Source organism: Aspergillus niger, assembly GCF_000002855.4.
Source record: "Aspergillus niger supercontig An16".
Classification (NCBI taxonomy): domain Eukaryota; kingdom Fungi; phylum Ascomycota; class Eurotiomycetes; order Eurotiales; family Aspergillaceae; genus Aspergillus; species Aspergillus niger.
In genome coordinates this window covers 1,547,091-1,569,993 of record NT_166531.1, presented here as the reverse complement: position 1 = coordinate 1,569,993, position 22,903 = coordinate 1,547,091, and the positions used below count along the sequence as shown (strand labels likewise).

The 22,903-nt window shown below is 49.9% G+C and overlaps 14 protein-coding genes and 2 non-coding genes across 16 annotated transcripts; 8 read left to right on the top strand and 8 right to left on the bottom strand.

Moving 5' to 3' along the window:
* Window positions 1–188: 188 nt before the first annotated feature.
* On the top strand, window positions 189–1,276 carry An16g07010 (hypothetical protein; the record flags this gene model as incomplete). The annotated part of the gene is made up of 6 exons (XM_059745256.1): window positions 189–221; window positions 268–340; window positions 417–515; window positions 616–779; window positions 855–1,167; window positions 1,227–1,276. 6 exons carry the CDS (start codon window positions 189–191, stop codon window positions 1,274–1,276), a joined length of 732 nt encoding a protein of 243 aa, XP_059604895.1.
* Window positions 1,277–1,366: 90 nt separating this feature from the next.
* On the bottom strand, window positions 1,367–1,485 carry 5S rRNA. Its single transcript, XR_009468058.1, has one exon. It is a non-coding gene; the product is annotated as a 5S ribosomal RNA (ribosomal RNA).
* Window positions 1,486–1,989: 504 nt separating this feature from the next.
* Window positions 1,990–3,157, bottom strand: pgaA (endo-polygalacturonase A pgaA-Aspergillus niger [putative frameshift]; the record flags this gene model as incomplete). Its single annotated transcript, XM_059745255.1, is given in 2 exon segments — window positions 1,990–2,874; window positions 2,929–3,157. Coding segments are annotated over 2 exon segments (1,114 nt in total), but the record flags the coding sequence as incomplete, so codon positions are not given.
* A 97-nt stretch (window positions 3,158–3,254) lies between these two features.
* On the top strand, window positions 3,255–5,002 carry An16g06980 (uncharacterized protein; the record flags this gene model as incomplete). The annotated part of the gene is made up of 8 exons (XM_059745254.1): window positions 3,255–3,388; window positions 3,439–3,599; window positions 3,666–3,818; window positions 3,905–3,959; window positions 4,047–4,125; window positions 4,215–4,459; window positions 4,548–4,691; window positions 4,813–5,002. 8 exons carry the CDS (start codon window positions 3,255–3,257, stop codon window positions 5,000–5,002), a joined length of 1,161 nt encoding a protein of 386 aa, XP_059604893.1.
* Window positions 5,003–6,262: 1,260 nt separating this feature from the next.
* Window positions 6,263–6,381, top strand: 5S rRNA. Its single transcript, XR_009468057.1, has one exon. It is a non-coding gene; the product is annotated as a 5S ribosomal RNA (ribosomal RNA).
* A 66-nt stretch (window positions 6,382–6,447) lies between these two features.
* Window positions 6,448–7,271, bottom strand: An16g06960 (hypothetical protein; the record flags this gene model as incomplete). Its single annotated transcript, XM_059745253.1, has 3 exons — window positions 6,448–6,680; window positions 6,850–7,013; window positions 7,075–7,271. 3 exons carry the CDS (start codon window positions 7,269–7,271, stop codon window positions 6,448–6,450), a joined length of 594 nt encoding a protein of 197 aa, XP_059604892.1.
* A 135-nt stretch (window positions 7,272–7,406) lies between these two features.
* Window positions 7,407–9,314, top strand: An16g06950 (uncharacterized protein; the record flags this gene model as incomplete). The annotated part of the gene is made up of 5 exons (XM_001397960.3): window positions 7,407–7,963; window positions 8,163–8,293; window positions 8,355–8,533; window positions 8,581–8,929; window positions 8,992–9,314. 5 exons carry the CDS (start codon window positions 7,407–7,409, stop codon window positions 9,312–9,314), a joined length of 1,539 nt encoding a protein of 512 aa, XP_001397997.1.
* Window positions 9,315–9,583: 269 nt separating this feature from the next.
* On the bottom strand, window positions 9,584–12,586 carry An16g06940 (uncharacterized protein; the record flags this gene model as incomplete). The annotated part of the gene is given in 5 exon segments (XM_059745251.1): window positions 9,584–10,267; window positions 10,323–11,713; window positions 12,004–12,063; window positions 12,193–12,305; window positions 12,379–12,586. Coding segments are annotated over 5 exon segments (2,456 nt in total), but the record flags the coding sequence as incomplete, so codon positions are not given.
* Window positions 12,587–13,515: 929 nt separating this feature from the next.
* An16g06930 (hypothetical protein) lies at window positions 13,516–13,983 on the top strand (the record flags this gene model as incomplete). Its single annotated transcript, XM_059745250.1, has 3 exons — window positions 13,516–13,633; window positions 13,693–13,859; window positions 13,915–13,983. 3 exons carry the CDS (start codon window positions 13,516–13,518, stop codon window positions 13,981–13,983), a joined length of 354 nt encoding a protein of 117 aa, XP_059604890.1.
* Window positions 13,984–14,278: 295 nt separating this feature from the next.
* An16g06920 (hypothetical protein) lies at window positions 14,279–14,686 on the bottom strand (the record flags this gene model as incomplete). The annotated part of the gene is made up of 3 exons (XM_059745249.1): window positions 14,279–14,383; window positions 14,487–14,544; window positions 14,634–14,686. The coding sequence occupies 3 exons, from the start codon at window positions 14,684–14,686 to the stop codon at window positions 14,279–14,281; spliced, it is 216 nt and encodes a 71-aa protein (XP_059604889.1).
* Window positions 14,687–14,978: 292 nt separating this feature from the next.
* An16g06910 (uncharacterized protein) lies at window positions 14,979–17,518 on the top strand (the record flags this gene model as incomplete). The annotated part of the gene is made up of 11 exons (XM_059745248.1): window positions 14,979–15,118; window positions 15,213–15,249; window positions 15,422–15,481; window positions 15,749–15,799; window positions 15,882–15,995; window positions 16,091–16,160; window positions 16,269–16,331; window positions 16,751–16,831; window positions 16,937–17,041; window positions 17,136–17,297; window positions 17,436–17,518. 11 exons carry the CDS (start codon window positions 14,979–14,981, stop codon window positions 17,516–17,518), a joined length of 966 nt encoding a protein of 321 aa, XP_059604888.1.
* Window positions 17,519–17,650: 132 nt separating this feature from the next.
* On the bottom strand, window positions 17,651–18,822 carry An16g06900 (hypothetical protein; the record flags this gene model as incomplete). The annotated part of the gene is made up of 4 exons (XM_059745247.1): window positions 17,651–17,733; window positions 17,855–17,956; window positions 18,188–18,296; window positions 18,643–18,822. The coding sequence occupies 4 exons, from the start codon at window positions 18,820–18,822 to the stop codon at window positions 17,651–17,653; spliced, it is 474 nt and encodes a 157-aa protein (XP_059604887.1).
* Window positions 18,823–19,078: 256 nt separating this feature from the next.
* On the top strand, window positions 19,079–19,924 carry An16g06890 (uncharacterized protein; the record flags this gene model as incomplete). The annotated part of the gene is made up of 1 exon (XM_001397954.3): window positions 19,079–19,924. One exon carries the CDS (start codon window positions 19,079–19,081, stop codon window positions 19,922–19,924), a length of 846 nt encoding a protein of 281 aa, XP_001397991.1.
* A 539-nt stretch (window positions 19,925–20,463) lies between these two features.
* An16g06880 (hypothetical protein) lies at window positions 20,464–20,943 on the bottom strand (the record flags this gene model as incomplete). The annotated part of the gene is made up of 3 exons (XM_059745246.1): window positions 20,464–20,555; window positions 20,682–20,791; window positions 20,825–20,943. 3 exons carry the CDS (start codon window positions 20,941–20,943, stop codon window positions 20,464–20,466), a joined length of 321 nt encoding a protein of 106 aa, XP_059604886.1.
* A 412-nt stretch (window positions 20,944–21,355) lies between these two features.
* Window positions 21,356–22,064, bottom strand: An16g06870 (hypothetical protein; the record flags this gene model as incomplete). The annotated part of the gene is made up of 4 exons (XM_059745245.1): window positions 21,356–21,424; window positions 21,571–21,740; window positions 21,801–21,908; window positions 22,013–22,064. The coding sequence occupies 4 exons, from the start codon at window positions 22,062–22,064 to the stop codon at window positions 21,356–21,358; spliced, it is 399 nt and encodes a 132-aa protein (XP_059604885.1).
* A 10-nt stretch (window positions 22,065–22,074) lies between these two features.
* On the top strand, window positions 22,075–22,903 carry An16g06860 (uncharacterized protein; the record flags this gene model as incomplete). The annotated part of the gene is made up of 2 exons (XM_001397951.3): window positions 22,075–22,328; window positions 22,388–22,903. Coding segments are annotated over 2 exons (770 nt in total), but the record flags the coding sequence as incomplete, so codon positions are not given.

Sequence of the window (22,903 nt, the reverse complement as noted above, 5' to 3'; positions counted from 1 at the left end):
CCAGCTTTGGTCCTGACCATGTCACTCCTCAACCCGCCGGGGCCCGCAACATGCAAATAGGGCAGTTTGAGGGCAAGCCGAATATCTAGATAATAACCTCTACATCTGCTTCGTAGATCTCTTGTTTGGGTGCCAAGCAATGCTCTACTCTGAGCCGTGATATTTGGCTACATCACCAACGGCTGGCGATGGGTATTTGTGCGCAGTATGGACAGGCCGGGGTGTTTGGTTGTCTTGGGGGGAAGGGAGTGGTGGCGATGTGAGAAGGGCCAGGAGTTCAACATCCCGATAGCAAGATACACGCTCTATCCGCTTTGCAAAGTTCTCGCGCAATATTCCGGTCTATACCAACTATCAGAGAGAGGGGAATAGATCCTAATTACACAGCGACCAGACTGCTTCCTAAGCGCTTTGAGCGGCTTGCTCGGGACAAAAAGCGAATCTGTCCGACCCTTTCTTTGACTCAGACCTAGACATATACTCAGGTCCCCGCCCAACTTGTGAATTCACTGCCGGTTATCCCCGCGGCTTAGTATTAGAGCATGGGATTCGACACAGGTATAACATTGCATTTGCGATCGCCATGAATCGCCCTTCTTTCACATGATGTCCAAGACACGGGTGTGCGTGTCTGCGCACAATGTAAACTGAGCAAGAATAAAGTGCGACAAAGCTCCTTCCCAGCATGCCCATTCTGTATGCACACTATTTGGTCGATTCGTTACCGAGAGTCTGCAGACAGCAACCGGCTCTCGGTGTCGTCAGGGCTGTGTCGTAGGGTAGACTAGCGTGGCGGAAACTAACTCTATCTCTGGCCCAATCTGGATTAGCGTGCATGGTGGGGTCAACCTAAGGCGCTTACAATTGCCGTCTGCTTGAAAGCAACTCCAAGCGCCAGTGCCTCTTTCCTTTTCTTGCTATACAAGAGCGCCAGACTCGTGTCATTGTTTGCATCGAAACGATACGGTGGAAGCCAGCCTACACCAGTCTACCTCGATGTAGCGCACCACCTACGCCTCCAATACCACCGGAGTGAGACTAGCACAGCAAAACCATATTCTCCCCAATTGGCTGTCTTATACTCCCTATTCTGCTCGGGGCACGCTCTCCCCTCGAGCGGGCTCACCAACTTTGCGCAATTAGGGGAAGATCTAGAAGCATCATCATGTACAATATATTAATGGGCGATTTAAAGTCGTTCTAAAATCGGATTCCTAGAAGGCTAGCTAATCCGACAAAGGACAAGTCAGCGGGCGGGGCAGTAGGTGAGTTTTAGACGAGCTTCAGGCCTCCAGAGGCAAAATGTAGAAGCAGCAAGGGCTGCTAAATAAACCCAACAAATCACCAAAAAAAATCAATTGCAAAAACATACAACAGAAGGGATTCGCTGGTGGTCACCCACCCAACTACTAACCTCCCGGCGTGTGGCTTGAGTACGGCTGAGCGGACGGGAAGCCCTATTTTCCACACCCTGTGGTCGTATGTACTTATTTCTTCTCTGATCAGCTTTATATCAATAGTAATTATTTGAAAACAAAAAGAAAAAAAAAAAGTTGCATAGCAACGACTCTATAATATGGGAGCTTCACCGTAGTATGGGAATGGAATTTTACGTCGTAATTGAAGTAGGTTTGTATCAGAATACGGTATTGAAGCTATGGCATGGAAAGGTGTAATACTGATCAATGTAAATACTATATTATCTACAAATGGTCTTCCTTTGACGCTGCTTTATGTAGGGTTGGACTCAGTCTGCTTGGTTAGAAATGCTTCGAGGGAAGTAAGCATCGACTACAACTACTACGGACATCGTGTTCTAGATTTTGTTCCAGGACTGTACAGTCAATGGTTTTTGATTAATATACACGACTGTGTAAGACAGGCGGCAAAGAAGAGAAAGAAGATTAGCAATTATCTGAAATGTACAGAGCGCACCACAGCTCTTCAGTCTTTCTTTCGGTCAAGAGAAGGGAAAGGCACGCAAGCCCCTTACTGATCGCAAGAAGCACCAGAAGGAACGTTCTCGCAATCGCTGCTGGTCTCACCGCCGGTGATGTCAATGCCAGACATGGTCCAGTCAGAGCAGCTGCCATCACCGCAAAGGATGTAGATCTCGACAGCGTCGGAGTCAACCGAGCCAGTGATGTCCTCGAGGGTGACGTCGGAGATGGTAACACCGTTGGAGGGAGTACCAGTGGGGTCACCATTCTCGTAGTCCTGCTCGATGACGATACCGTAGTCGGAAATACCGGAGAGCTGGATGTTGGAGTAGGTGATGTCCTCGACAGTACCAGTAGCGTCGTAGACGGTCTTGATGCGAACACCGTTCTCAGAGTCGGAGACAGTCGAGTCGATGAAAGTGACGTTCTTGACGGTGTTGTCGTCGCGGCCACCGACGGAGCCGATGGAGAGACCGTGACCGCCGGAGCAGGTACCGCCGGAGAAGTAGATGTTCTCACCAGAGTTGATGGCGACGCAGTCGTCCTGGTTCTTGACGGTGGCGCCGGTGATGGTGATGTAGGTACTCTCGCTGATGTCGAAACCGTCGGTGTTGTGACCGCCCTCGGAGTCACCGTCGCTGTTGTCGATGGTGACGTCCTCGATCACGAGGTTGTCCGACTCGACGGAGATGGCCTGGACGGGGGTGTTCTTGATGTAAAGACCGGAGATCTTGGAGTCGTCGAGGTCGTGGGCGTAGAAGAACTTGGGCTTGGTCTTGCCGCCGTTGGTTCCCTCACCGTCCCACCACTTGGCGCCGTTGCCGTCGAGGACGGCGTCGGAGGACTGGGTCACGGTGATGTCCTTACCGGAGATACGGAGAAGGGGTCCATCCCACTCCTCGTACTCCCAGGTGGTGGTTCCCTCGAAGGTGACCTGGAATGCTTGTTAGGATTGGGGCTGCTGCTAGGGCTGGGAGGGGACGCTTACGGTGGTGCCGTCGTTGAGGTCCTTCAGGTTAAGGGTCTCACCAGCAGGGACGGTGATGTCCTTGAGGACGATGTCGGAGCAAGAGGTCTTGCTCTCGGAGGCGGTGGCCGCATCAGTGAAGGTGCAGGTGGACCGACTTGGTGAAGTCGGAGACGCGGGAAGGCGCAGGAGCAGCCAGAGCGGCACCGGCCAGGGTCGCAAGGCAGAACAAAGGCTTGGCAGAAGGCATAGTTGCGAGTTGGATGGTTATCTGATCAACAGAGTAAATGAAAGACTGGGCCAGTTCTGATCTACAGAACAGAGATGAGTGAGAAATGAGAGAAGGAATGAATGATTGGCTTTCGCTGAAGAACAAAAGAAGCTGCAAACCCGGCGACGAGCTGGGTCTTATATACCCTGGAAGCATGCCTCCTTCATTGCGCAAGTCATTCTTGTCAACGAACGCATTAGACCTAGCTGGGTAAGGCAAAACTTCGGAAACAGCAGGATAGAAGCTCTGATGACGCGAAGGATTGGTCTAATGCAGCCTGCATGGGTCGACAATGGGTGGCACCTGGAGTCATCAATCTCTAACGGCCCATCAAGGCTAGGAGGCACTAAAATAGATGGGTTGACGCGGCATTTCTTAATCGAACTTGGCTTTGAACTTGGGCCCGAGCCTATCGCGGAGCGTACCGATAACATTCCCACACAACAAATCTGATTGCGCATCAGCCACCCGTCTCAGAAGACATCAGGCCCCATTTTGGCAACTGATATTCTTACAGTCGTTGATCTTCAAGCTTCTTCACGGGAGATTTCCATCCCCGTCCCTTGTATGACGGAAGCATATGGATTAGGTTGGGCCAATTCGCTGCAGGCACAAACCAGGGGCCCATGGGCCGCGATCCGTTTGTGCCGATGAGATGAGGTCCACTCGTCACCCAAAGGAGTCAACAAGGCCGAGTCAGCCCGTTCGGGATCTTCGCGCCATAAGGAGCGAGCGCCCACGGAGGATTGAAACACCACCAATCTCAGTGCCCCTTTCTGGCGTCAAGAATATGGGAGAACGGCGGAGACTAGTCCCAGAATCCCGCAGTAGACACCTCAATATCCAGTAATGAAGTTGATATCAGCAGAGTGCATAGCGATTCCAAGATGCCGATCAATTCCCGTTACGTTGGTACGGGGCATGCCATTCCCCACCCGGCGTCGCCAGTCGGCATCATCAGGGGGTTTTAGATAATCAGGTCAAGCTCATCTCGGCAAATCCAATGGCAGGGGGAACGCATTTCTCCAGGTTGCAGGGTCCGGCGTTACAGAGCGTACCAGGGATTGCATTAGCGGTCACCCTTAAGGAACGGCGTGACGAGTTCTATGGCCATAGAAATGAGGAACGGAGAAACGGAATGCAGCTTTTTCTTTCCTTCCGAGAGGTGCCTCGAAGCTTGGTTCTATTCGAGTTAGTAGTCTCAGTCAACTCCGCATCAGAGAAGGAAGTCTGCTCCATAGGCCCCTTTCGCCTTGGACTAAGGCCTAGGCCTTGGCTGAAGTAATATTGGCTCACGATGCAATTCGTATGTACGGCCTCGTAACGAGCACTGTCTCCAAGCAAGGCATGCATGATTATTTTGCTTCAGGATGTTGACAGGTACCACTCTTAATCTACGCCAGATAATGAATCCATTTGACAGACCGCAAGTATTCCATGTTGGTCGGAAATGGCAGCCTCCAATCAAAACAGCAACTTGCAGTAATTGCTCAGACGGCTTCCCGAATGATTGGTATATGGCTATCGTCCGGCCGTCCCAGCGCCGTAGGGGTTTTCGGCATTCGCAAGATATTCGGAACCCTTCGACAAAAAACGGGGCCTTTCTGCTCCGTAGGGTGATTGAAATGGCGCAGGCAGACACAACGTATCCATCGGTATGCAATTACCCTGACCGACCCTGACCGGAGTATGTCCGACAAATCAATATTGGTCCTGTCACTTAAGCTCCACCGTATCAGCATAAAGGCAACATCAGTAGAAGGAGGTATTGTAGTTGCCTGGTGGGCTCGGGATAATAGCCAGTCCCAGTGGGAAGTGGACTAGAGAGAAGTCGAAGTGCAATAGCGGAGCCCAACTGTTGTGGGACAGCCCCTGATGAGATCCGAAGGTTCCTATAGGCTTTTGTATGAGCTATATAGTGCTTATATCCACGCTTGTTTATGTGACAAGGCTTGATTCGCAAATATGAGGGGCATAGGAGCTGCCTTTAGTGTTCAGTGGGTTTTAAAAGAGGCATTTTTTGGACATCGTAATGTTGCCTTCTTTCTGACTTAGTTGAAATGCAGATGGCTTTCATGATTTGGAATCCTGGAAATCTCAGCGTATGGTGTTTATTGGTCGTCTTATTGTCGAAGGATCTGTGATGCCAAAAGAAGGAATAGCCGTAGTTCATCTACAGCAGCAGTGATCATGTGACGCACAGGGGTCATCATGCTCTTTGTCTCTTTTGCATACATCCTTCTTAATTCTATCTCTTCCTCTGTTCTCTGTTTCCTTCCTCCACCTAGACAGGTGAAGATCAATACTAAGCATTATCAATGTGAGCAGAATGTCTCTAACACCTTGATGATTACACAAACTGGCATGCAATTTCTATCCAGTGCTCCACTAAATCGCATAAACCTGCCGCTATCAGAGCTTTTATGAGTAAATGCTCCAGCTTAGTGTATCCCTGTGCCTGTGGCTTCTGCACATGTCTCTTGGCATCACTGAAACACCATGAACTGCCATAGGATATGTCTCACAAAGCAAGTGGACCAACAAAAATTGAACAATTGTGAAGCGAAGTGCACGCCGAAAACATCATCCCTAGCCACATACCCAATATGACGAACAATCAAGGACAAATACAGTCGCGTAAGCCTGACTGAATATTAAAATCAATGGACACCTTTATATTTTCCTGCCTTAATAATACCAACTCCGATCTCCCTACTGTCTTAACGCAACAGGTCCTAGAGGTCTTTACCCAGCTTTCAATGCCAAATTCAGCTGTCGCACAAGCACACACATTACACACATACATTCATTTCCCCCGCCCTCCTCCTCAAACAAGCAAGTAACCAAGCGACGAAAATTGGAAGCCATCGAAAGACAATTCCTCTCAAGACATGAGCCCATGAAAGCTTACGAAAAAGTACATCACACCAAGCAATACTAAACCATTACTCGGCGAATTAGTAAAAAAAGGCATCACTATCTTAGGAGACTCCACTCCAACCTTAGATATCAAGCAGCGCCGAAAGATTCCATAAGGATCATAACACTAGTAAGGATATAACCTTATCCAAGAAAGAAATAAGTACATACGACCACAGGGTGTGGAAAATAGGGCTTCCCGTCCGCTCAGCCGTACTCAAGCCACACGCCGGGAGGTTAGTAGTTGGGTGGGTGACCACCAGCGAATCCCTTCTGTTGTATGTTTTTGCAATTGAATTTTTGCCTCTTTTTACCTGAAGATGCCAAATTATTGAAATGAAGAAATTATATTAATGTTGGGAGTTCGTTGACCTGCATGGAAAGAGAGAGAGCATTGAATCAAGAGCAGGGGTGATGGTATCAATCCAGTAATACCTGGAAAGGTAAACGTCACCTGTTCTACTAGTGATCTGCCCTGTTTCTTTGTTCTGCCTTTCCGATCTGCCCCGGACTCCTTGCTTCTCTTTCTTCGGTGGAATTGGCGATGCGACGCGAATTGGGCAAGCTTCTGCTTTTCCTTCATCTGAACCAGAGATGTCTAGGAGGTAATGGCATATTGCCGCCTTTTGTGGGTATATAAATGGCTAGAGCGGTTGCTTTGTTGATCGGATATTTAGTGCGGACCTGTGTCACCGTGAGTCAATTTCAGTCTCAGGCCAGGAAACTACAGCACCGATCTCGGAGAATCTAACCCATCGACAACAGATATATCCATGGTAAAGTTTTCAGCGCACGAGCAGAGAGGCACGAGTCATTCTCCGCGGGGTTTGTACAACCCAATATTCTCCGGTTTGGCAAATCATCGATGGCGCCAGACCTTGCTTGCCCTCGTGCCGCAGGACCACCATCACCGTCACTTCAGATAGCAGCAAGACAAACCCCTCTCTCCTGGCCTTGGCATAAACCTTTTCCTTCACTCCCAACGTCTCACGATAGGGTCGGAACTGCTAGTAATGTTGAGCGGACCCCATGTCGCGTGGCTGGCACATTTGCTGGCGCATGGACAAGAGCATGCCGCCCAACTGCTTGGCGCAACCTTGGCCCGCCCAATCCCAAAATTGCTCGCGGGGAAGAACGGACGAAAATCTGGGGAATATGCGGAGATTGATCCCATCGCATGATGTGGGGGTGCTCGGTGGGAATTCACTGGGCACAATGACAGTGAATGCAGCAGGGATATAAAGAGAGCTCGCATCTCCTCACTTCCTTGCAAGTATCCAGAGCAGAATAAAGCTTCAAGCGAGCAACAATGAACACTGCAAACGAACCAGTGGAACCCCTTGCGGACGGTATCCTGGCCACTGCCAAACAGGCATGGGGGGACCTGTTCCGATGGAAGCAGCGAGTTGTGGTGACCAACGAGGATGGAGAAACTCGCACAGAATGGCAAGCCCCAGACCGTCTTCAGAATCCTATCAGTTTATTCTCTCAGCTGAGCGCTCGGGACTGGCTGTTTTTCCTAGTGGGCTTGGTTGCATGGACTGCGGATGCCTTTGACTTTCATGCTTTGTCCATCCAGACCGTGAAGCTCTCCAAGTACTACGGCCGTTCAAAAACAGATGTCTCTACCGCCATTACTCTCACTCTGCTCTTGCGAAGCGTGGGAGCTGCCTTGTTTGGTCTTGCCGGTGACAAATTTGGACGCAAGTGGCCAATGGTCCTCAATATGACTGTGCTCGGCGTGCTTCAAATCGCTACTATTTATAGCCACACTTTCCAGCAATTCCTGGCAGTTCGCAGCCTCTTCGGGTTGTTCATGGGTGGCGTGTATGGTAATGCGATCGCCATGGCTTTGGAACACTGCCCGTAAGTGCAATGAAAATCTTCCAATCTTCCAATCTTCCAATCTTCCAATCTTCCAATCTTCCAATCTTCCAATCTTTCAACCTTTCTGTGTGATGCCTTGGGCTTCTTGCAGTTGCATTCGCCTCTCACACGCGCCCCCCTTCCCCTCACATTTCTTTCATATTTTACTCACATTTCACTCAATTCACTAACAAATCAGTGTGAGCGCTCGCGGCCTCATGTCCGGCATTCTACAGCAGGGATACTCCCTCGGATACGTCCTAGCAGCATGTGCCAATCTCGGTGTGGGCGGCGCAACAGATAGCTGGAAGACTGTCTTCTGGATTGCAGGTGAGTTGACTACTTGCCACCTAGTAACTTCTTCATGAACATCCCTAACCACCACCCCCAGCTGGCATCTCCCTTGGCGTCGGCGTCATCCGCATATTCTTCCCCGAATCGAAGCAATTCATCGAAGCCAAAAAAGCAGGCAGAGTCTCCTCCGACCCCGGAGCCTTCTGGCGCGAAACAAAACAAATGCTTGCCCAAGAGTGGAAGATGTGCATTTACTGCGTGATCCTCATGACCTGGGTATGCCCTCCAACCCCAAAATCAAACACAGCTAACATCATCCCTAGTTCAATTACTACTCACACACATCCCAAGACTCGTACACAACCTTCATGCTCACGCAAAAAGACCTCAACAACGCCGCCGCCTCCCGCGCCTCCATCCTCATGAAAACCGGCGCCTGCGTCGGTGGCACCATCATCGGCTATCTCTCACAGTTCTTCGGCCGCCGCCGCGCCATCATCATCTCCGCCCTCATATCCGGCATTCTGATCCCCGCCTGGATTCTGCCTGAAGGCGAGCGTGCCCTCAGCGTAACGGGCTTCTTCATCCAATTCTTCATTCAGGGTGCATGGGGCGTGATTCCGATCCATCTCAATGAGCTCTCACCTCCTGCTTTCAGATCTTCATTTCCTGGTTTGGTTCACTCCGTTCCACTATTTGAATTGGAGATGCTAACACATTATGATTTGGTTAAGGAATAACCTACCAAGTCGGAAACATGATTTCCTCTCCCTCCGCTCAAATCGTCAACGCAATTGCCGAAAAGACCTTCGTGACTTCTTCATCGGGGAACCCAGCTCCCGCGTACGGGCCCGTTATGGGCGTCGCTACGGCTATCATTGCGACGGGCATTGCCGTCACCACTGCTTTTGGGCCTGAGAAGCGCGGCCGACACTTTGAGACGGCTGTTGCGGGGGCGCAGGATGCGGATGCGATCGCGTTGCAGAAGGAGATAAAGCTCGAGGAGGGGGTGAAAGGGGATAATAAGACGGTTATTGAGGATGTTGAGAAGGTTTAGGTTGCTAGGGTCATGTCTTGTTCGGGAGGGTGGATGTTGTGGCGGTGGTGGTTGGCTCTTCTATGTTTATAATGGGCTAGGGTAGTTGCTTGTAGTTAACTTCTTGAGACGTAAGGGACTACTAGTTGTTACGCAAAGCCATATTGATTGCCTGGTGGTGGGGCTAGTATTCATAGTGGAACTTTTTGTCAATTCAGTCAATGTTCATAAAGGAGCAACCCTGCACCAGGAGGCGCAGTCATGACCGAACATACGTTCTGAGTAAATTGTCAGTCATGCGTAAACAAGTTCCCCAGATCAGAGCTCTTCTTCCTGAGCCACCGTTTCCACCACCACTCTGGCCTCCGGCCCTGCTCGTCCGGCTCCACCAAATCACACGGCAACAGGATCGCATGATCCAGCGCATGTGGTAGACCACGATGGCGCCCACGCACCTGCATCGCAATGACAATTACCTTGGACAAGCCATTGAACTCCCGACACAGACTCGTCTCGGTACCAGGGTAACCCATTGATAAGCCCACAGTGCCGTATGCAGACACAATTTCAAACAGGATAGGGAAGAGCGAGAACGCAATATCAGTGCGGTTCTCCTGGAGACGTTTCCCCTCGGCGACTGCAACGAAGAAAAAGCCTAGCATGACAAACCACAGATCGAATCCCAGCTGACGTTGGATATGAGCGCCTAGGGAGTCAGATTGGTGCGGCTTGTCATGCTCGTCGTACTCTTCGTTGTAGATGCCGAGGCTGCGTTCTTCATAGACGTTGGTTTTGCGCATGGCGATCGCGATGGGAAATGCGGAGATGTACATCATCCCCACGAACGAGACTTGTACGGCTGGGTGGAGGGTGCCTAGTGAGGCGATGGTGAAGCCGGCGGTACGGGTGGAGGCGATTTGGAATAGCCCGTTGACGAGACGGAGACCGGCTGATATGGGGCTAGGGTGGGGGAACTGATGAGTTGGTGAGTAAAATGGTTCAGGTCGGTTTTGTTCTGGGCCAACTTACTTCTTGGAGAGTGTAGAAGATGATCAAGTCTATAGCATTGATGAGCAGGAGGACTGCGGCGAGTCGCCAGGTCTCTGTGCTGGGGAAAAGCAGCGTGAAGCAGCGTCGGGGATGATCTAGGAGAAATTGGAGCTCGTCGTCGAGGGGACTGCCGTATGTAGTGAACTGCGATAGTGTCCATATGATGAAGCGGAGCATGCATGGGAACCCGGTATTCCCGAGCACAATGAGAAAGGTCATCACAAGTAGGGGGAATACCGCTGTGTTGAACGACCCCATCGAGTTTGGAGTCAATGTGAATCCCAGGTCATTGAAGGCTGAGCCGCAGTGAAAATAGCCCACCAAGGCCGACTGATGCCATTCTCTGCGAGGATCTGACCGTAGTGTCTATTTGGCAGAATCCATACCAGGAAGAGCAATGCTCCTAGCAGGTGAATGATCACATAATAGCAAACAAGGATGACAAACAATGTCTTTAATGCTCGGTACTCAATACCCCCAAGTTCCTCCTTTTGCGCTTCATTCCAGTCGGAGTAACTGGCAATCGACGACTGCCACATCAATGATGGCAGCGGCGGCATATCATTCTGCGTCTCGGAAAATGATCGCCGCCGCTGTGGACTATCGATCTCAGGCAGGGAACGACGCGACCAGGTACCGGAGTATGACCGTCGACGTTGTTTTACCTCGTGCTCAGCCTCCGTCTCACAGAAGGTGATGTGCGGGCTCATGGAGCCGGTTGGGCCATACCTCCTGCCGCCAGGAGACTCGCTGGGAGAGGCAGTTGTGCTCTCCTCGGTGACGGTTGAAAGTAGAGGCTCCTCCTCCGATGGTCTTTCGCGCGAGAATGTTCGATAATGTCCATTCTCCACATCTGCAAGTCTTTGATTCAGGGTGTTCCGCTGTGCGCGGCACATCATTTTTGCCTCATGAATGGCTCTCTTGAATCGTTTCCGGAACCAATACAGCCGAATCACCACAAGTAGCGAGTGTACAAAGATGACATTGGTGACCATCGACACCACCAACAGGGTGACCTGTTGAACCACATGGAGGCGATTGAGATCTACCGTGTTGAGGCCGGTTTGTGTGGCTGCGCCGGAGGCGAGAAGCAAGGCATCGACGTAAGATAGTCCTCCGGCGCAGTAAAGAATAAGTGACGATACTAGGGCCCAGGAGATGATGTAGATGTAGTGGTGACAACGGCGTAGGGGTGACTTGGGATTGTCAACCACGGACTCGCGTGGGGGCATACGTGAGACACCCGGTCGGAGAAGCTCTGGAGGTAAGACGGCTGAGGAAAAGGCAAAAGTAGTCTTCGGGATGAGTCTCGATTGTTGATTGAAATAAATAGTCCGAGATCGGCTCCTTGCGTGGTAAAAGGAGAATGGCTATTGGAAGCCGACAAATGCCTCATTGAGCTGCATCACAGGAGTTTAGTCGACTCGCTTGACTGATCGATCTGAATATGTCAGTATCGTCACTGGGAACACGAAAGAGAAATATATGGGATGATGACCCACCATTTATTGCCAATTAATCGGGAAGAAACATGTTTGGTTGGGGCAGTGTCCATTTACCGAGAGCAAGAGGAGTTGCACTGCAGATGGCAAAGACCCAAGAAGTGGACGACAATAATCGCTCATACTGACCTCCTTGATTTGCTCAACTTGACACTCACCTCCCATCCAGCCACTGACGCACGGTCCATAGTTTGATCAACTCTAACGCGTTGCTTCCCCTTATAACATAATACTAGGGCTTCTTTCAACCCTTGCAGGACTCAGGAACAGGATCCTGGGTGTTCGGATGGCATCAACCAGCTTGACAAATAGTCGGCTTCATCATATGTGACTTATAAATGTCTTACACCGTACCTGGGAAATTCATCAAATTGACTTTCAAATGTCAAGAGAAGTTCTCCGACCGTGAGTTCCGGGCTCAAAACTCTACATAATCCAGTTATCTGCAGCATTGACATTTCTATACAGCCCCAGTATTTAACGACACTCAACATACATTAGTGAGTGAGGATAAAAGCTGAGTTACTCCTGACCTTGGCAGTCATCGCCAGCAGGGCGCAGAAACTCGAGTTTGTTGTTGAGCAGACAATTGCCAGTGCAGCGGTGACTTCCCTGCCGTTCATGCACAGGCAACATGGTCGCCATCGCCAGGAGGGCCCCGGTTGGTGACGTGGTCGTCATTTGTGTCCTTATCGTCGGGACCGTAGTTGACGAGCTGGTTCCAAGCGGCCTCGGTAGCATCTTTGTCGAGCGTCTCTGAGTTGACTATGTTCTTCAGCGGCTATCCGTTGCGTGGACGGTCAAGTAAGGGGCCGGCGATCGGTGGTGTAGTTGAAGCTTGCATGATGTCGGGTGGTGTGTAGGCATCTGACGACGTCGAGCTCATATAATTGTTCATCAGGTCCTGTAGCTTGAGCGGTTTTGGCGTCGTAGGGCTGTTTCCGACAGGCTGTTCTGGTTCGACATGCTGGTCGGGTCGCTTGTTAACTGCGATGTGCTGTGCAGATTCGTTGATGGATTGTTACTCGCCAGGTTGCACGATATCGGGCCGTTGTTCAACTGTCTTGTTTTGATTGTGTTGCTGGACCTGTGGGCTCGAGAACGATCTGTTCGATGATTTGCTCGATCACTCGTTGGGCTGATTGTCCAATTGCTTCGGTCAACGACATGCTCGACGGTGTTGGACTGGGTGGTCGATGACCTGCCCTAGTTCAACGATCTGTTGCTCAGGTTGGTGCACGATGTGGTTGTTGAAGTGATCGTTGATGCGATCGTAGGATCTTGGGCGGTCGATGATGTGATCGAAAGGTCTAGGTTTGTTGGGACTCAGAAGATATGCGTCCAACTGGTGAGAGAAGGCTGCTATGTCATCTGCAGATTTGCTTTGGAGGTAGTCGTTTTGTTCATTTAGGGAGGCGTGAAATGCATCTTCACTGCCAGTGAGAGAAAGGTGGTTGTTCATGGTGGTCGCGGTCATCCAGATCAGCCTCGGCAGGGGGACGAGGCTGATCTGTACCAGGATCGCTAAAGTCGTGGCTACAATCGCGATTGAACTCCTCGTGATGGTAGAAACAAAATGTGATGACTTTCTTGGTGGTATCGATAAACGTAAAATAGTATTGATGAGGATGATGGTATGAATAGACTGTTGGATAAGTGAGACAATTATAATGTTTGATATCGCTAACAGCCATAGGTCAATCTACAACGCAGGGGGTCATCTCGTCACTTCCACATTAACTCGAATAAATAAAGTAGGATTAAGTATAAATAACCGTGTATCTAGTAGTAAGTCAGTCCTGCAAGTACCTCAAGTCCCAGGACCTTATGTATATAACGAATTAAAGGTGCTACTTTACTCTTTCCAATTTTCCTCGGTTATGATAATGTTCTATCTACTTCACTATACTTCAAATCGGGGTGTAAGAAGCTTATCACCCGCGTCTACAATCCCAATGTGAATATAGTTATGCCAGCAGGAGTGGATGAAAAGATCAATTTAACAGCTGATATAGTGAGATACTAATCAAGACCCTGTGCTGAAGGATACTACTACTTAGTGTAAGCAGACTCCCTCGGTTTCTGAGATATATAAGATCAAGAAAGAGAATAAAATGGATATAGATAAGGATATATAATATAAAAAAGTATTGTTATTTGTACCAATATTCATATCTACTTACAGGAGGTAGCTATTACTAGTGCTGGTTGCGATGATCAGCTTCTGGTTCTGATGGTGGGGGAAGAGGTTCCTATTTCCTCAACATATACGGAGTATCCATCCTAGTTCAAGTATGAATGAACTGCAGGAAATGCACTGCATGTCATAAAACAAGCCCGTTTCTGCATAACTGCTATTAATCGCATTGAAATTATTTCCCTCAATGAGATACTAACCGACCACCAGCAATCAATATGGCTCTGGAAAAAGAACTAACTACTAGTCATACTGGCTTGCTGCCTCGGCACCGGGGATCCATACCCCGACTCCGCAGGGTGGCAACTAAGAGCAATGTCGGAGGCATTAATTAACCATACCTGCGAGGCATTAAAGGTGCTGTGTATTACTAGAATAAGCTATTCACAATTAATTATGCATACATCCATTCATTCTAATACTTTGTATGTATGTAACTAGGACCCTTTTCACATAGTATCGCCACCCACCCGCTCCGTTCAGATTGTCGAACGCAGTTCCCCTCAACACCACCAACAACATCATATGAAATACTAAATAGGAGCATTTCGACGACATCGCTCCTATCACCCCTGTCTACGGGGTCCGTACCTAAACCACCACGCGAAAATCGGAAACTCAGACAATGGCAATGACTCATCCATCATCAAGCCTCAATCATCAATCATCACGAGATAGCTGTCAATCAATCAGCAAGTGAAAGCCAAAGCCCACCCTCGGCCCGAGATCAAGTAAAAGTCATCTCTACTAATCATCAAAACCAAAAGGTAACTAGATCCCGGGACCCAAAGAAAAATAAAACCGGCAGAAAAAAATTAGGTAAAAAATCACACAAGGCTGAAGATTAATTTGATCAATGCCGTGCATCCGAGTGATTCACTCATTCGCTTCACATGGGAGGGAGATTTCTGATTGATTAGTGGGCATGAGTGAACCATGGGTCAGATCACGGGGCTGGGTACATTCGGTTGCCGGTTCCGGCGTATCCTCGCGCGGTCGGTCGGAGGTTGGGAGTGCGAAACGCCGATTTTACCTTCTCACACGGAATGTATTTCTCTGGGTGGGTTTGGCGCTGGGTAGGGGAGATAGGGATTAGGAGTTACGCGATGGGGTTGGGTTATGTCCGACATACTAATAAGTTTACTTTATCCTCACTATGTTTATGCGTAGAGTTGATGGTGTAACGCAGACGAGTAGGTTTGTGGTGGTGTGTATTACCATGGTAGCAGGGGAGTGATGGGATTATTAATGTTCTGTCAGTTTTGTGTCAGAAGTTAAGGTTGTTGTTAAGATAGTAGTTTTGAAACAAGATAATGTTTGGAAGATGATGATTAGGGATACGAGGATCGGTTGCTGTTGTTATTCTGGGTGATGGTTAGGTGATGGATGATAAATCTGGGGGATTAGATGAAGTCAATGTTTGGTGGTCGGGATATGAGGTCAACACTTCTACTTCGTAATGTTTGCTGGATTTGCAGGGATCTGATGTCGTGACGTCAATCAAGATCAATCCAGACCTGGCTCTCTTTTCTATTGTGTGTTTATAATCATCGAGCGACAGTATCTGAACTTGAAAAGGGTAATGAATATGTGTATGATCTAGAATCGAACAGTCGTGGCGGGTCAGGCCGTCTGTAATATCATGATGATGATGATGATAATGATGAGAATGTCAAGTGTGGCCAATATGAGTTGTAAGAGATCAGTGTTTGCAAGGACAGGTTGATACGAGCGAGTCAAGCATGATGTGGACTCCTGTCATTGGGCTCACGTCTGCACAGTCCTTCTTGGAGCGAGGGTGTGGAAGTAAACAAGGTTCTGGTGTTGCTATACAGGTAGGGATCAAGCATGGGCGCTGGCAGCCTGAAGACATTCGCGGGGGGCGCCCTCCCGGTCGCCCCGAGGCAGCGGTCGCGGGATGAAGAAAACGAGTCCAGAGAGGTTGTTGATGTGGTTAGCATTCATTGTCTTCCCTGGGTTGAGTAGCTTTGCTGATTAACCTTCACGAGCATGCCTCGAGCAATTAACTTAACTGCAGACTGAATCAGGCACTTGGTAGGAGATCTCCGTCAGGTCCCATTCCTCGTATTTCTGTTTTGGGGGAAAGCTGGATGCCATGTCAGATTCTCCCTCTCCCCTCCCTTTTTGCCCCACTGGCTGGATCCAGACGTGGTTTGAGGGAACACAGCGACATTCCTTGACACACTGGGCGTTTTCATCGTGGAGCTGTTGCTGAAACTGGCTGGATCCAGACATTCACTTCGTACGAGGGGATTGCGATCGTCTATTGTAGATAGTTGTTTGGCCTGCTCCCCAATATGTCATTTCTATTAGTTGCCTATTGAGGGTGAGAGTGATTGCTATCAGCTCTGTTCTCTCTAGGAAATAGACAACAGCAGATAGTTAGTAACTAAGTAGTAGTGAACCGATGGAGTCACATGACACACTAGCCACGATAGTTGCTGACTAGTCTGCTGCTCCCCACAAGGATCCCCATCGAGGCTGTGTAGATAGACAAATCTCCATGTAAGCTGTAAGGTTTCAGATAGACGACAGATTAACTGATAGCAAACCAAGAGCGGCACGTTGATTATCATCATGATAATCCAGCCCCCTCCTCAACACGCTTACGTACGATTTCCGCCCCCATACTTTCCCAGCTAGCTAGACGACCTCGCGAAACACAGCCATCTCCAATACGTACTCAGCCAGCCAGGGGGTGATCATCCAGTACTGCGGAGGCGGAGGCAGGCAAGCAGGCAAGCAGGGCGTCGCCAAGAGCAGGACACGTTTGTCGCTAGCGGTCAACCCTCACAGATTGAATCAACACAAATAGCCCAACTCGGTAGCTACCCAATTTTTGCGGTGGTGCCTTGATCCCCCTACGCGACCAGGGATGCTGCCAAGCCTGGCTTGGACGTGCGGCTCTCCGCACAGGCAGACAAAGCACACGCCTATCATAGTTGTGATGGGCAGTCAGACTCCCCCGGATTCTACTAGTTGGCTTAGCAGGCAGATACAAAATGGTGACTTGTAGGCACTGATCAATTAGAGGCATGAAATGTGGCAGCCTGTGGATACTTCATCGCCGAGCTCTGGCTTACGTGGGCTTTGCAAAGGTTGCCAGACAGAAAGGAAGCGAGATTATGCACCCATACTCCATACAGTACGCGACATCCAATCCAGGCAGGAAGTATCTCTTATCCATTCAGCGCATTCGGAGGTATCCAGGGAGCGAGCAAGCAAGCGCAGTAAGTAGGTAAGATAGGAGAGTACTAGGCATAACTCCGCGCCCGTCGTCGTATTCGCTTGGCTAGTTAACCTCCCAAGGTACACGCGCCTCGGCCTCGCGAATTATTGACCACCGCCCGGGATTACTGCTTCCGTGCACAGGTCAATCAATCCCTTTCCCCAAGGTATTCGCATTAGCTAGTCTAGTGCACGCACTTGGGTCAATGCACTTGGCTGCCAAATGAATACGCTCTACTCCGTAAACTCTCATGTTATCCCTCGGGTTACGATGAGTGCATGATTGCTGATTACTATTCTGCGCGACCGGAATACGCGTCTACTTCCACGGTTGGTATACATCGCGCTCAGGAACGTCGCTATCCCCGGGTGGGGATGTGACTGGTGTCGCCGACTAGACCCATTGCAGTAGTGAGGCTGGCCAAGTTAGGGGACTCTGGTTCTGCACCATGAGCTTATGAATCGGGGATGCTGATTTCAAAGCGGACAAAAGTGTCATTACTACGGACCACACAGTAGGCATGACGAGCTGGCGCATTGACCTTAGGCGGCTCATTCAGAACCAGCTGGCCCCTTTGGTCCCGTGGAAATAGCAACCTTCACGGATGATGGAAGATGGGAAGTACAGTTAGTAATCGGGGATTCTGGCATAAGACGAGCGATGACTGGGCATCTGCTGGAATTTTCTAGGCTTGGAAGCTCCCGTCAGCCGGAAATAACGGCGCGGAAAGATTGGTCATCCGACGCCCCGTCCAGGGTTTTTCACCCAAAATATTTTATTTTCTTTGCTGGGCTGGGCTGAGCGGTGATCGTCCATACGGAGTTAGCGGGCGGAGCCTGGCCGTGACTCATTTTTAGGAATGATGATTGGGTCGAGCGAGGGGCGGTGAACTAACAGTTGCCTTTTTGAGCGAGAGAAATCGGCCCTGGTGGATCCGGCACCCTCCTTCCGATCCACGGATGGGCATCGATGGTTTCTGCCTCCGAAGGTCCGATTCCATATCCCTTCTAAACCCCGGTGCGAAAAAAAAAAGGTAAAAATATAGTAAGGTTAATAATGGAGATAGCATTAGAAAAACGGAGAAAACACTGAGTAACGAAAAAAGAAATCAGCAAGAAAAAATTATCAGCCTAGAAAGTGGATATATCATATTAAATTGGTCCCTGTCTCCCGGTTGATCATTTTTTTTTCTTTCTCTACACAGGTTCTCAAGTACCCAGTACCTATTTCCTTCCTCCACATACATACTACATCCACACCCATCGCTTTAGGGTGACCACCTCAGACCGACTATAATACTGCTGTGCACCATCCTACATACGCACACAGGGCATTTCTCAAACCACATACTTCCAACACATCCGCTTTCCCCGCCACTACTGCTGCCTCACCCTGCCTGTTGTTGAACAGACAACCAGTGGAGACGCCTGAAGGAGCCAGGAACGGACGACGCATCGCGGGTCTGGTCGCGCCCATCCATTTTTTGCGCCGACATAGTGCAGATAAACTATCCATTTTCCCATTTCCCATTTTTGACGCCGGAAACGAAAAAAAGCGGATCAAAGCGTAGTCGCGCCCCAAGATAAGGCGTCGTGATTTATTGATCCGCCTGCAGTCAACCTTGACTCACCGCCCCGCGATCTCTCTGCCCGCTGATTGGTCCCCCAGGCTGAGCGGCCGCCGGAAAAGGGAAGGCTGCCTGAGTCACCGCGCAGAGCGACGAGTCACCTTTTGGCATTGAGCTCATAAGCACATCAACACGGTCCTCCCGGACTTTTTTGGCACCATGGCCTCTCACTCTTCTACTTCTACTTCTACTACTTCTTCTCCCTCTCCTTCCCCCCTTTCGACTTCCTCTTCCAACATTACCCCTAGCTCCTACTTCACCTCTATTGTGCGGAGGCGCCAACAAAAGAAAATGAGCATCACTCAAACATACTACCTCGCCCACACCGCCCGCAAGAAGCTCACCCGGGAAGCTTCGCGGGCGGACCATGACCTCCGCCTCCTCGTTGGCCATGCCAACCTCCTGGATTCCCTGATGCTGGAATTAGCCGATGCCGAAAGAGAACAAGAACGTTGGTTCAACCAGACAGTCAGCGGAGTGACCAAGACCTCTTCGCAAGGTTCAGAATCCCGACACATCCAATGGGCAGAAACCGTGGTCGAAGATCCCGAGGAGGACTGGGACCCCGAGGACCTCTCCGACGCCGACTCTGATGTCAGCGACTCCGACTCCGACTATGATGAAGACGAATATGAAGATGAATCTCACATCTACACCCCCGTGCGTCGGCGGGCCCCATCACCGGTCGCCATCATCACCGAAAAGGAAGTGGAGGAGGATTACGACTCCGACTCTGACTCGGACTTTGAATACGATGACGCGGAAGACTTGGAGGAATTGACATTGACCCGCTCACCCTCCCGACAAACCCCTCCCGACTTGCTGTCCGACTCGGATGGGGAATCAGAAGACGATACCATGCCGCCGTCGCCTCCCCAACCGACCCTTGAAACATTCAACGAGAAGGAACCTCAAACCACAGAGATCCCCCTCTCCCCTACGGATCTCGACAATGGGTATTACGTCCCTGGCCAGGCACGCAGCACGATTATCGAGGCGTACTGATTGTGCCCGGCCAATTGACGACTACGTCAATGTACCATACGTGATACCCCCTCTATTTGATGAATGTTCTGGAAAGTTTGATTTTGTTCTGGGCGAGTCGCCACTATCATAGCGGGTCCGGCGTTTTAATCTGCGACAAGATAAAAGGAAATTCTGGTTGGGCATTCTGTTTTTTTATTTGAGACTACTGTTTCGCATTGTTCGAGATCGCATCATCTACATTGCATGCCCGAGCGCTTGGGCAGTGATTCTCTACTCTTTTTTATTTCTTGGATCGATATGGTCCCCACAGTTAGGCCGCAGGGATAGACGGTCGAGAACTATTTTTACTTGTCCTCATTTGAGGCAATATTAGATGAAATCCCATGATGAATGAATATCAAACTACTAGAAAGACAACCTCCATCGTGCTCCATAATAAGACCAATAGAGAGATAAGAGAGATATGCTCTTCATCGAAACTTCCTTGATGAGATTTGATCTTCACCGTAGATTAAGACCAGCCCACATGGCCGTCAATAGCCGATTGATAGATGATTTTAGTCGTGCCTGTCTCCACTTCTTGGACCGCGACTAGTCAGGTTAGGCCTCGCCTGATGCGAATACATTGGGCGACCATGACCGACTGGCCCTGGGCAAAGTACTTTGCTAGTAAATAGTGCAAGTCCGACACATCGCCGTCCCAACTCCGCTGGCTGGGCCAGAACCGGGATGGCAGTGCCGATCGCCCGCCCATCCACTCCTCAGCTACACTCACCTCTCGCTATCCCCATCCAGACCCCGACTTGTTCGACACAGTGGACTACTATTGAGCACACCGCCCCGTGATGCATCACATGGGCGATCGATCCGCCGCGCGGATCATCACTGCCGATCCTGACCTTCACCTTCATTACTTACTTTGGGAGTCTTCCGTACTCCGTAGAGTTTGTTTGTCCCTTGATAACCCAAAGCAAGTTAAGTAGGCTATCCCATCCCGTCCGTCCCTTGTCCGGAAGGTTCGGGTGACGGATGTCCATGGCTAGATACTTTATTCACATCACATACGGAGTCGATAATTAGTGCATCTCCGATCATGTGAACTTTTCTGGTACTCGGTTCTGATCTCTGCCGTTCTCTCCGAAAATTTTTTTTCTTTCGCTTGGTTAGACCCTGAAGAAAAATTAGAGTGGCCGTTGATGTGGGTCAGTCTCAATCAGACTATTTATTCACTCTAGATAGGAGAATTTATCTCCCTCATGGTGATGGGGCTTGTTAGTTTCATTCGCGTTGCGAGGTGTAGGACAGTGTACTCCATAGTTGGGCAGATATTCGTTTATTTGGTACTTTATTGTTATTTTTTCTCTCTTCGTGATAATCCCTCGAGTTGCGATAATTAATTGACCATTCAGGAGTGTGGAAGGTAGTGCGTGCTGGGTGAGTGTGTATAGACTATTTTGCCGGCAGGAGGAAGAGAGGGGTAGCTGGTGGTGTTGTATGACCTTTGCAGTCAGTCTGTTCCTGTAACTAGCATTACTTACTTGCCAGATGCTTGTCCTCTTGTGTACCAATGACTTCGTCCCGTGATGCATTAGTTAGTTAAACATCATACTGTCATACTGTAAAAGTTGTCAGTTATAACATCATTGAGTAAACCCCCCTTTCACCGCCCTGCCCCGCTTGGAGGATCTCCTCCTCTCCTTTCCGGATTTTGTGCTTCTCATTCCACTTCCGGCTTCCGCACCGAGTGACGACTTGATCCCACTTCTCTCTGTTCCCTTCTTTCTCAGTGACTGAGCTACTCTCTCTACTAGCATCCATATATCCATCTTACCATCTGCATCAACCGAGTCTTCCTATCCAGTCCTCCCGTTTGAGCTCGCCTTCCAAGCATAACCTGCCCGGGGAGCTCTATCCTGATAAGCCCCGATATCCTGTACCGCCAAACCATGGTCTGCGTCTTGCGCATCGTACCACTGGCAGAACGTCTGGAGCTTCACGGTGGCTGAGCAACTCTCCCATTTGAGTTTGTTAATCTCCGGTTGTCATCCTGTATTCTTTGCAACAGGCTACATCATCTCGAACAACATAACCTCCGATAAGAAGTACCACCACAAACCCCTCTTCCCACCCCCTCACTCCCAAACCCACCCGGGCGCATTTCCCTCGTCATGTCATTTCCTTCACTGGACGGCAACGAGCCACTCCCTGTCCGTCCCAGGACCGCTTCTACCACGCGAGCTTCACGTGGAGACTCTAGGAGGAAGTCTATTTCATTTAATATTGGCGGTTTCGAATCCCTGCCTCCCAGTCGCTCGGCTAGTGTCTCAGATCGCAGGCGTTCGCCTTCACAGGTGCCTGCTGAGAGGGAGGCTAGACCTGTTGTTGGTGCTGCTGTGCGCGGCCCATCCCCTCCTCCACCCAAGTAAGTGTTACTACATACTTGTCCTGGTTGATATCATCTCTAATTTGCTGACTGCTTAGGACCTACGAGCGGGGCGTCTCCTTCGATACCTTTGATAATCCTGATGCGGCAGATTTCTCCTTGACTCTGAACTACAAACACAAAGGATACCAGAGCACGCGACGCAGTCGGACATTCCTTTGCGGCACAGATCAGAACGACTATTCCGATTTCGCGCTCGAGTGGCTCATCGATGAGTTGGTTGACGATGGCGACGAGATCGTCTGTCTCCGTGCGGTGGAAAAGGACTCCAGTATCGCGAGTGACGCCGCAGTCGAGGCGGGAAAATACCGCAAGGAAGCAGAGAAGCTGTTCGAACAAGTGATCCAGAAAAACACCCAGAACGAGAAAGCGATCAGCTTGGTCCTGGAGTTGGCTGTTGGCAAAGTCCAGGACATCATTCAACGCATGATCAGAATCTACGAACCCGCTATCCTCATTGTGGGAACAAGGGGCCGTAATCTGGGTGGTATGCAAGGATTGCTACCAGGCTCCGTCTCCAAGTATTGCTTACAGCAATCACCGATTCCTGTTAT